General features: G+C 41.6%; 1 protein-coding gene across 1 annotated transcript; it reads right to left on the bottom strand.

Annotated features, from left to right (window-relative positions):
• Positions 1-10,371: 10,371 nt before the first annotated feature.
• LOC119293815 (expansin-A24-like) lies at positions 10,372-11,585 on the bottom strand. Its single transcript, XM_037572165.1, has 3 exons — positions 11,350-11,585; positions 10,919-11,243; positions 10,372-10,844 (listed from the first exon to the last, which is right to left on the bottom strand). Exons 1-3 carry the CDS (start codon positions 11,492-11,494, stop codon positions 10,535-10,537), a joined length of 780 nt encoding a protein of 259 aa, XP_037428062.1. The 5' UTR covers positions 11,495-11,585; the 3' UTR covers positions 10,372-10,534.
• Between the last annotated feature and the right edge of the window lie 615 nt (positions 11,586-12,200).

Below are 12,200 nucleotides of genomic sequence, written 5' to 3' on the forward strand. Positions count from 1 at the left end.
ATGATGATGACCATATCATATCACTTATATTGATTGCATGTGATGTTTATCCTTTATGCATCTTATCTTGCTTTGATTGACGGTAGCATTTTAAGATGATCTCTCACTAATTATCAAGAAGTGTTCTCCCTGAGTATGCACCGTTGCGAATGTTCTTCGTGCTGAGACACCACATGATGATCGGGTGTGATAGGCTGTACGTTCAAATACAACGGGTGCAAAATAGTTGCACATGCGGAATACTCAGGTTAAACTTGATGAGCCTAGCATATACAGATATGGCCTCAGAACACGGAGACCGAAAGGTCGAACGTGAATCATATAGTAGATATGATCAACATAGTGATGTTCACCATTGAAAACTACTCCATCTCACATGATGATCAGACATGGTTTAGTTGATTTGGATCACGTGATCACTTAGATGACTAGAGAGATGTCTGTCTAAGTGGGAGTTCTTAAGTAATATGATTAATTGAACTTTAATTTATCATGAACTTAGTCCTGGTAGTATTTTACAAATTATGTTGTAGATTAATAGCTCGCGTTGTTGCTTCCCTATGTTTTATATGTGTTACTAGATAAAAACTATGTTAAAAGATGTTAGTAGCAATGATGCGGACTTGGTCCGTCATCTAAGGTTTATCCTCATTGTTGTACAGAAGAATTATGTCCTTGATGCATCACTAGGTGATAGACCTATTGCAGGAGTAGATGCAGACGTTATGAATGTTTGGCTAGCTCAATATGATCTACTTGATAGTTTTGTGCACCATGCTTTATGGCTTAGAACCGGGACTACAAAAACGTTTTTGAAACGTCACGGAACATATGAGATGTTCCATGAGATGAAATTGATATTTCAGACTCTACCCGTGTCAAGAGGTATGAGACCTCTGACAAATACTTCGCCTAAAAGATGGAGGAGAATTGATTAACTAGTGAGCAAGTGCTTAGATTGTCTGAGTACTACAATCACTTGAATCAAGTGGGAGTTAATCTTCCAGATAAGATAGTGATTGACAGAGTTCTCTAGTCACATCACTAAGTTACTAGAACTTCGTGATGAACTATAATATGCAAGGGATGAAGAAAATGATTCCCGAGCTCTTTGTGATGCTGAAATCAACAATGGTAGAAATCAAGAAAGAACATCAAGAGTTGATGATTGACAAGATCACTAGTTTCAAGAAAAGGGCAAAGGGAAAGAAAGGGAAACTTCAAGTAGAATGGCAAGCAAATTGTCACTCCCGTGAAGAAACCCAAAGCTGGACCAAAGCCTGAAACTGAGTGCTTCTACTGCAAAGGAAATGGTCACTGGAAGCGGAAATTCCCTGAATATTTGGTGGATAAGAAGGATGGCAGAGTGAACAAGGGTATATTTGATATACAGGTTATTGATGTGTACCTTACTAGTGTTTATAGTAGCCCCTGAGTATTTGATACTTGTTTGGTTTCTAAGATTAGTAACTCGAAATAGGAGTTACATAATAAACATAGATTAGTTGAGGGGAAGTGACGATGAGTGTTGGAAGTAGTTCCAAGATTGATATGATCATCATCACACACTCCCTATACTTTCGGGATTAGTGTTAAAACTAAATAAATGTTATTTGGCGTTTGCGTTGAGCATGAATATGATTTGATCATGTTTATTGCAATACAGTTATTCATTTAAACTTAGAGAATAATTGTTGTTCTATTTACATGAATAAAACCTTCAATGGTCATACACCCAATGAAAATAGTTTGTTGGATCTCGATCGTAGTGATACACATATTCATAATATTGATGCCAAAAGATGCAAAGTTAATAATGATAGTGCAACTTATTTGTGGCACTGCTGTTTGGGTCATATCGGTGTAAAGTGCATGAAGAAACTCCATAAAGATGGATTTTCGGAATCACTTGGTTATGAATCATTTGATACTTGCGAACCGTGCCTTTTGGGCAAGATGACTAAAACTCCATTCTCCGGAACAATGGAACGAGCTACTGACTTGTTGGAAATAATACATACTGATGTATGTAGACCAATGAGTATTAAGGCTCGTGGCGGGTATCGTTATTTTCTGACCTTCACAGATGATTTGAGCAGATATGGGTATATCTACTTGATGAAACATAAGTCTGAAACATTTGAAAAAGTTCAAAGAATTTCGGAGTGAAGTGGAAAATCATCATAACAAGAAAATAAAGGCTTTTTTTTGCGATTTGATCGCGAAGACAAATATTTGAGTTACGGGTTTGGTCTTCAATTAAAAACAATGTGGAATAGTTTCACAAGCTCACGCCACCTGGAACACCACAGCGTTATGGTGTGTCTGAATGTCATAACCGCACTTTATTGGATATGGTGCGATCTATGATGTATCTTACCGATTTACCACAATTGTTTTGGGGTTGTGCATTAGAGACAGCTGCATTCACTTTAAATAGGGCACCATCAAAATCCCTTGAGACGACGCCTTATGAACTGTGGTTTGGCAAGAAACCAAAGTTGTCGTTTCTTAAAGTTTGGGGCTGCGAGGCTTATGTAAAAAAGTTTCAACCTGATAAGGTCGAACCCAAATCGGAGAAGTGCGTCTTCATAGAATACCCAAAGGAAACTGTTGGGTACACCTTCTATCACAAATCCGAAGGCAAGATAATTGTTGCTAAGATGGATCCTTTCTAGAGAAGGAGTTTCTCTCGAAAGAAGTGAGTGGAAGGAAAGTAGAACTTGATGAGGTAATTGTACCTTCTCCCGAATTGGAAAGTAGTTCATCACAGAAATCAGTTCCAGTGATTCCTATACCAATTAGCAAGGAAGTTAATGATAATGATCATGAAACTCCAGATCAAGTTATTACAGAAACTCGTAGGTCTTCCAGAGTACGGTCCGCACCGGAGTGGTACGGTAATCCTGTTCTGGAAGTCATGTTACTAGACCATGATAAACCTACGAACTATGAGGAAGCGATGATGAGCCCAGATTCCGCGAAATGGCTTGAGGCCATGAAATCTGAGATGGGATCCATGTATGAGAAAAAAGTGTGGACTTTGGTAGACTTTCCCGATGATCGGCAAGCCATAGAAAATAAATGGATCTTCAAGAGGAAGACGGACGTTGATAGTAGTGTTACTATCTACAAAGCTCGACTTGTCGCAAAAAGGTTTTCAACAAGTTCAAGGTGTTGACTACAATGAGATTTTCTCAACTACAACGATGCTTAAAGTCTGTCCGAATCATGTTAGCAATTGCCACATTTTATGAAATCTGGCAAATGGATGTAAAAAACTGCATTCCTTAATGGTTTTCTTAAAGAAGAGTTGTATATGATGCAACCAGAAGGTTTTGTCAATCCAAAAGGTGCTAACAAAATGTGTAAGCTCCAGCAATCCATCTATGGACTGGTGCAAGCATCTCGGAGTTGGAATATATGCTTTGATAAGTTGATCAAAGCATATAGTTTTATACGGACTTGAAGTGAAGCCTGTATTTACAATAAAGTGAGTGGGGCACTACATCCTTTCTGATAAGTATATGTGAGTGACATATTGTTGATCATAAATGATGTAAAAAAATTCTGAAAAGCATAAAGAAGTGTTTGAAAGGAGTTCTTTAAAAGAAAGACCTCAGTAAAGCTACTTACATATTGAGCATCAAGATCTATTGAGATAGATCAAGACGCTTGATAAGATTTTTTCAGTGAGTACATACCTTGATGAGATTTTGAAGTAATTCAAAATGGAACAATCAAAGAAGGAGTTCTTGCCTGTGTTGCAAGGTGTGAAGTTGAGTAAGACTCAAAACTCGACCATGGCAGAAAAATAGAAAGAGAATGAAAAGTCATTCCCTATGCCTCAGTCATAGGTTCTATAAAGTATGCTATGCTGTGTACTAGACCTATTGTATACCTTGCTCTGTGTTTGGCAAGGGAGTACAATTTTGATCTAAGAGTAGATCACTGGACAGCGGTCAAGAAAATCCTTAGTGAGGACTAAGGAAATATTTCTCGATTATGGAGGTGATAAAAGAGCCCGTCGTAAAGAGTTATATCGGTGCAAGCTTTTACACCAATTCAGATGACTCTAAGTCTCAATCTGGATACATATTGATAGTGGGCGTAATCAGCTAGAGTAGCTCCGTGCAGAGCATTGTAGACATAGAATATTTGCAAAATACATACGGCTCTGAATATGACAGACCCGTTGACTAAACTTCTCTCACAAGCAAAACATGATCACACTCTACTAAACCCTTTGGGCGCTGGTCACATGACGATGTGAACTATGGGTGTTAATCACATGCAGATGTGAATATTAGTGTTAAATCACATGGTGATGTGAACTAGATTATTGACTCTAGTGCAAGTGGGAGACTGAAGGAAATATGCCCCAGAGGCAATAATATAGTTATTATTTATTTCCTTATTTCATGATAAATGTTTATTATTCATGCTAGAATTGTATTAACCGGAAACATAATACATGTGTGCATACATAGACAAACATAGTGTCACTAGTATGACTCTACTTGACTAGCTCGTTAATCAAAGATGGTTAAGTTTCCTAACCATAGACATGAGTTGTCATTTGATTAACGGGATCACATCATTAGGAGAATGATGTGATTGACTTGACCCATTCCGTTAGCTTAGCACTTGACCGTTTAGTATGTTGCTATTGCTTTCTTCATGACTTATACATGTTCCTATAACTATGAGATTATGCAACTCCCGTTTACCGAAGGAATACTTTGTGTGCTACCAAACGTCACAACATAACTGAGTGATTATAAAGGATCTCTACAGGTGTCTCTGAAGGTACATGTTGGGTTGGCGTATTTCGAGATTAGGATTTGTCACTCCGATTGTCGGAGAGGTATCTCTGGGCCCTCTCGGTAATGCACATCACTATAAGCCTTGCAAGCAATGTAGCTAATGAGTTAGTTACGGAATGATGCATTATGTAACGAGTAAAGAGACTTTCTAGTAACGAGATTGAACTAGGTATTGAGATACCGACGATCGAATCTCGGAAAAGTAACATACCGATGACAAAGGGAACAACGTATGTTGTTATGTGGTTTGACCGATAAAGATCTTCATAGAATATGTAGGAGCCAATATGAGCATCCAGGTTCCGCTATTGGTTATTGACCGAAGACATGTCTCGGTCATGTCTACATAGTTCTCGAACCCGTAGGGTCCGCATGCTTAAAGTTAAATGACGGTTATATTATGAGTTTATGTGTTTTGATGTACCGAAGGAGTTCGGAGTCCTGCATGAGATCGGGGACATGACGAGGAGCCTCGAAATGGTCGAGACGTAAAGATCGATATTTTGCACGACTATATTCGGACTTCAGAAAGGTTCCGAGTGATTCGGGTATTTTTCAGAGTACCGGAGAGTTACGGGAATTCGCCGGGGAGTATATGGGCCTTATTGGGCCATACGGGAATAGAGGAGAAATGCCAAAAGAAAGGAGGCGCGCAGCCGCCCTCTGGTCCGAATTGGACAAGGGGTGCAACCCCCTTTTCCTTCTTCCTCTCCCCCTCTTTCCTTCTCTCCTACTCCAACAAGGGAAGGAGGAGTCCTACTCCCGGTGGGAGTAGGACTCCCCCCCTTGGCGCGCCCTCCTCCTAGGCCGGCCGCCTCCCCCCTTGCTCCTTTATATATGGGGGCAGGGGGGAACCCCATAGACACAACAATTGATCCTTGGATCTCTTAGCCGTGTGTGGTGCCCCCCTCCACCATAATCCACCTCGATAATATCGTAGCGGTGCTTAGGCGAAGCCCTGCATCGGTAGAATATCATCATCGTCACCACGCCGTCGTGCTGACGGAACTCTCCCTCAAAGCTCGGCTGGATTGGAGTTCGAGGGACGTCATCGAGCTGAACGTGTGCTGAACTCGGAGGTGTCGTACGTTCGGTACTTGGATCGGTCGGATCATGAAGACGTACGACTACATCAACCGCGTTGTGCTAACGCTTCCGCTTTCGGTCTACGAGGGTACGTGGACACACTCTCTCCTCTCGTTGATATGCATCACCATGATCTTGCGTGTGCGTAACTTTTTTTTTTTGAAATTACTACGTTACCCAAAACTTTCGCTGCTAGCTCTCAAGTAATCGTTTGGCAAGGCCATCCACACATGCAGCCATCCCGTGCGGCTGCAAACGCGTGAGCACACGTACTGGCCAGATAACGTGTAAGCAGATTTTTTTTCAAAACTATGACGTATTTTGTAGCAATTTCGGAAACTATAGCACATAATGAAAAAAATGCAAAACTATGACCCTGTCGGCCACGTGCAGGCCGAAAAGGTAGTTTTCGGCCAACTCTTGGCCGAAGTAGGGTTTTCGGCCTTGCCATGGCTGAAAAGTGGTTGAGCTGGCCGAAATGGCTGTTTTCGGCTGCTGTTTGGCCGAAAAGGTCTTTTTGGTCAAATGTAGGCCGAAATGTACTTTTTGGTCTACCCTAGGCCGAAAAGTACTTTTTGGTCTAGTGTAGGCCGAAAAGTCCCTTGGGCCCACCTTTCTGTTATCTGTTGGCCAATGTATTTTCCCACCAACCCCTTCCCGCCAACTCTTTCCCGCCAACCCTTTCCCGCCACCCCCTTCCCGCCAACCCCTTCCCGCCAACTCTTTCCCGCCAACCCCTTCCCGCTTTATGGATTGAGGAGAGCCAGGACGAAGATGATATCTTCATGCCCCGCTTCCGGGTTCTGCATCGTCGAAGGGCAAGAGTTCTTCATCGTCCAAGGGCAAGAGTTCTCCATCCTCGAAGGGCAATAGTTCTGCATCGACGGATGGCAAAAGGACCACATCGTCGAAGGGCAAGAGGGCTGCATCAACGAAGGGGTTGGCGGGAAAATACATTGGCCAATAATTAACGGAAAAAGGTGGCCCAAGGGACTTTTCGGCCTAAACTTGACCAAAAAGTCCTTTTCGGCCTACGATTGACCAACAAGTACTTTTCGGCCTACACTAGGCCAAAAAGTCCTTTTCAGCCAAAGGGTGGCCGAAAACACCCCTCTTTGGCCAGCTTTGCATCTTTTCGGCCAAGGCATGGCCGAAAACCCTATTTCGGCCTAGAGGTGGCCGAAAACATCCTTTTCGGCCAACACCTGGCCGACAGGGTGCTAGACTTGATATTTCTCCAAAGCATGCTGTAGTTTCCGAATTTGCTTCAAATAACGAGATAGTTTTGAAAAAAAATCCGTGTAAGCACCCCCGCCAACTTCAGGACTGAGAGATGTATCCCCCGATCTGCTGCGTCGCCCGGCAGGAGCGCCACCCAAGCCCTGAGGCGCCCCAGCTTCCACTTGTGAATAATGGTTGTCATCCCTAGCAATAGTTGAGAGCCTCCAGTGACGTTGATGGTGGAGACCCACAACACGGGAGGCAAGTCTCCAAGCATCGCTGGCGCGCACCCATCAAGTGCCACCGCTCAAAATTCATCCGGGATATGTTGTGGCACACGTGAGAGAAGACGACCCCGGAGGTGCCATGTGGCGGCGACAAGGCGAGGGAGGAGGTGGGAGGGATGGCGCCACACAATTCTACCCGTGCCGCTCCTAGGAGAGCGATGTGGGGGCTGTTGTAAGAGTGTACCTCTTAGGCAGTAAGTGGTTAGTTTGCATGATTGCGCACGGTTGATATTAGAGCCCCACTTCGGCACACCCCCCCTCCCCCCACAAAATTTTAAGGGTGAACAATTTATAAATTAGTAAAAAAATTCAAACTTGTGAAGTTTTTCCAAATTCATGATACTTTTAATATTTTAACTCGTAACCATTTTCAAATTCACAAAAAAATTCAAATTTGTGAACTTTTTAAAATTCGTGAAATTGTAAATTTTTTAGTCATGAACAATTTTGAATTTCATGAATTGTATTCAAACTTGCAAACTATTTTCAAATTCATAAACTTTTCATATCTAGCAGGCGAAGCGGGCGAGCATGAGACCGAGCTTGCGCAATATTGGACCGCGAGCGCCAGCTTCATAACCGGCACTTAAAGCGCTGACTAGGAGCTGCTCAAACAGATAGTGCCACCCACAGGGATTTGTTCAAAAAAATTTAAAAATGCTTCCAATAAATAACAAAAAAAATACAAATTCACATTTTCAAAAATAGTACATAAAATACAAAAAAAATATTGACTTACAAATTTCCTAGAATGTCAAAACACAAACATTTTTAAAAAGATCCAAACAATTTTGAACATCAACAGTTGTAAAGAAAATTGATATTAAAAAACTCTAATTTATTAGGAATTCCAAAAGAAAATAGAAAATAAAAACAAAAACTTGAGATAATTGTTTTTATGAATTTCCCGGAACAGCTTTCATTTGTGTAGAATTTCCTGGAACAAAACTACGAACAGGAATATTTTTTAAATCCAAAACAAAAATAAGAACATGAATATTTTTCATTTCCCGGAACAAAATACGAACAACAGTGTTTTCTAAATTCCAAAAAAATTGAAAGCGTGAACATTATTTGCAACTCCCCAACATCTATTGAGTTTTTGAAGAGGTTTGAAAAAAGGAACATTTTTTGAATTTGCGAACAAATTTTGAAAATAGGGACTTTTTTTGAATCGTTAAACTTTTTTCAAATCCGCGAGCGCTTGGACCGGGGCAACACACGCCCAACAAGGAATGATGTCGTCTCCTAGTTGGGCCATGGCCTAAACTTTATTTTTACTTTTGAAACTTGTTCAAAAAATTGAATGTTTGGTAATGCCATAATAACACTTTTAAGTAACTATTTTAAGTTGATGTCATTTCACAAATGTTCAAAACTATACCATGTTCACGGAGGGGGTCTGCGTAGGCCAGAAGGCTTCGTCTAGAGCATGTTGTTTATCGACATCCTTGGAATGAACTCAAATTTGTATGGCCTTGTGATAAATTTTAAAAATAATAACAAATCTCAAAAAGGAGAAAAATAAATTAACAAAAAATAAGGAAAACAGAAAAATAGAAAAGAAAATAAGCTTTAGGCCTTGGCCCAACTATGTGACAGGATCGTTCCCGTTGAGCGCTTGTTGGGCTGGCCCAAGCATTCATGGATTTGGAAAAAAATATTTGATATTAAAAAAGTGTTCATGGATTTGAAAAATATTAAATGTTTATAGGAAAGATGTGAACCATATATTTAAAAGATTTAATCTTGATTTGAATAATGTTAAACATGTATTACAAAAAAAGTGTTAGTTATAGCCAGTGAAAATGGAGAAACCCGGTAAAAGAAAATGAAAACAGAAAAAACATAAAAACTAGTGGAATAACCAGTTGTTTTCATTAAGTTGGTCGCCTGACTAATATATCACGAACTTGGTAGTGACCTAGTGGCTTGCGGTACAACGGTGCATCTATAAGACCAAGGTTCAAAACGTGCCTTCTCCAATTTAATGTAATCTATTTATTTTATTTTCTTTGAAGCGTATTCTCAAAAAGATCACCTTACCCTTTATTATGAAGGGGTATGAAGAAATCTTCTCCGTTGATGTGTTTAGGGGGTGTACCGATAAAAAGAATGAGTGCATCTATAAGACCAAGGTTCAAAACGTGCCTTCTCCAATTTAATGTAATCTATTTATTTTATTTTTTTTGAAGCATATTCTCAAAAAGATCACCTTACCCTTTATTATGAAGGGGTATGAAAAGATCTCCTCCGTTGATGTGTTTAGGGGGTGTACCGATAAAAGAATGAGTGAAAAATAATCGATGTTGACCTATGTCTGCACCCATTTGCACACGGTCCGATGTATGAGCGGCTTACACATAATGATTGTATGTCTTGGATGTTGATATTAAATTCTTCCTGTTGCTAGTCATTTTTGCACTGAGTATGATATGTTTTCTTGTACATCCAAGCTCTTGAACCAAAAATTCTGCCATGCAGGATATATACCTTAATACCTACATGTTGCCGATGAGTGCATTCTCTACTCATCCTTTCATTGAGTTTAATCCTGATATTCTCAAGGTTTATCTTGTATTATCCCATTAACTGTTGCACTCTTAGTTTTTCTTTTCCTTTTGCATTTTGTGTTTGCTAGTCTTTTACATGGATTATATCTGAAGTGAATTTTTCATGATAACCGACACCAATTCTGAGTTGAAAGGGAGTTTGTTTGTTTGATAAGAACTTGTTACGCCAAAATATATGCAGGCATGGGATCCGTCAAAGGGTTGTATTGTAGAATGGCTTCTAAAGCCATGATATATACTAGTGGGTTATTATTATTAACTGTGAATAAACATTCAAGGTAACTCGGTAGAACCAATCATCTTTTATATACACCATGCAAATAAATAAAAACACAAGTATGTACAATAAGTTAAACACGTACAAGGAAATTGGAGCTACATGAGGGTGACCAATTGATCAATATATGTACACAAGTAGTGCTTACAACTAATATTTTTAAGCACCACACCATAGATAAAGAAATTCCAATCATCTCTCTAGTGTATGATGGTATGCTCACAAACCAGTCACATCCTAAATCGTTGTATTGACAGTGATTAGTTAAAATTGCAATTTGCTCGCAAATGTTTGCCCAAACGTCCATCCAGCTGGAACAATATTGTTGAACACAAGCGTCTGCCCATCTGTGTTGGTCAATCTGAATGAGAGCATCTTCCCGGTAAGATTTGCTAGAGATTGCCAGTTCGCGCCCCAGTTACGAGCCATTGGCGCCCATGTGTCTGAATCAGAGGTCTTGACATCCATCGATTTGATTGATCCAGCAGCTCCCACGTTGAATACGTTAACTAGGTTGAAGTAATCATGACCAGCGATCTTGAACCTCACCCCACCTTTCTTCACGCATGGAACCCTGCAAAAATCGGTTTTAGTAACTTGTGCACAGGCACATATAACATTGATAAATACTCATGTGTAGGTAGGTACCTCTGGTAGATTACAGGGATGATGCCACCCTTGTACACACCAATCTTCTCCCAGGCCGGCTGCGCCATGTCGAAGTGCGGCCTCGGAGGATTGCACCATCCTCCATTGTCGCTCGGGAGTGCATAGTTAGGCGGGCAGAGGTTCGTGGCCGTGATTGTCACCGTGACGCCGGGTTTGCAGAACATCGGATCCGCAAGCTTGCGGTCACAAGATATCTTGTAGCACTGACCGCACGCCGCGCCGTCGTTGAAGAGCGCCTGGCTCAGCGCCGCCGTCCGTGAGCCGTAGCCCGCCGAGTACAGGTTGCCGTACCCGCACGCCCCACCTGTGTTGAATTGAGAGTATGCTTTCAGAACAGGCAGCACGAGATGTGGTATTCACTATTCAATTGGCCCATGCATGACTTTGAAAAAGCTACTAGTAGTACTTACCCATGGTGTCAGAGGCATCGGCGCCGCCGTAGAACGTGGCATGCGCCCTCAGCCATACCGGCGCGTTGTCCGCGGCCATGGCCAGCCCACAGCACGCGAGCACGAGAGCCACCACCGCAATAGCTCGAGCTGGAGCCGACGCCATGTCTGTCGCTGGATGGCCTTGAAAACTAAACTCACCAACTTGTCTATCTGTGCGTAGCTGATTTGGGAAGCTGTGTGTGTCGCTTATGTGTTTGTTCTTGTACCAGTGAGGATTTGGTTCTCATAGTTTGATGGATGTCCGTGTATATATAGCCTTTGCTGCCTGGAGGGACTCGGCAAGGTCATCACGAAAGAGGCGGGCTAGCGTGCCCATGCATGTGATGTGGACGCTCGTGCAGCCGCACCATGCATGGCTTGCGGGCTAATCCGAATATTGTATGTACGCGCAGACACGTCTGGTCCATTTTGTTCTGCCTTAGCCTTATAACATCAGCTCTTCATCGGTACTATTTGCTTGACACTTTCTGAAGAAATGGACGGCGTTCTGCGATTTCCAAGTGCTTGCTTGACGTTTCACTTCAGGGCGTGATATTTGCATGACCTTTTTGACTGTTAGCTTTGGGTATTCGCTGCGTCCCTTTGTCTGAGGAAGGATGCGTCTGCCCTGTTCCTTGAATCGTACGGATCGCCGCACCTGGTCCTAACCATCGGCGGCGCCCATCGGCATGAAGGAACGTAATGGCTTGTTTCTAAAGAAACATAGAATTGTTAAGGAAGATCTATCGAGTTGAACTCGTCCCATCTGGATGCAAGGGCGCGTGGTCCCTTTATAAATAAAGCACAAACCTTAAATACACGGCCGAATG

The sequence above is a fragment of the Triticum dicoccoides genome, chromosome 4B (genome assembly GCF_002162155.2).
Source record: "Triticum dicoccoides isolate Atlit2015 ecotype Zavitan chromosome 4B, WEW_v2.0, whole genome shotgun sequence".
In the NCBI taxonomy this organism is placed as follows: Eukaryota; Viridiplantae; Streptophyta; class Magnoliopsida; order Poales; family Poaceae; genus Triticum; species Triticum dicoccoides.

Bases quoted from the DNA above. Each gene is read 5' to 3' on its own strand.
- LOC119293815 (XM_037572165.1), bottom strand. From the start codon at position 11,494: ATGGCGTCGGCTCCAGCTCGAGCTATTGCGGTGGTGGCTCTCGTGCTC. The intron at 11,244-11,349 runs GTAAGTACTACT...AATTCAACACAG, and splicing joins CGATGCCTCTGACACCATGG to GTGGGGCGTGCGGGTACGGC. The intron at 10,845-10,918 runs GTACCTACCTAC...CGATTTTTGCAG, and splicing joins ATCCCTGTAATCTACCAGAG to GGTTCCATGCGTGAAGAAAG.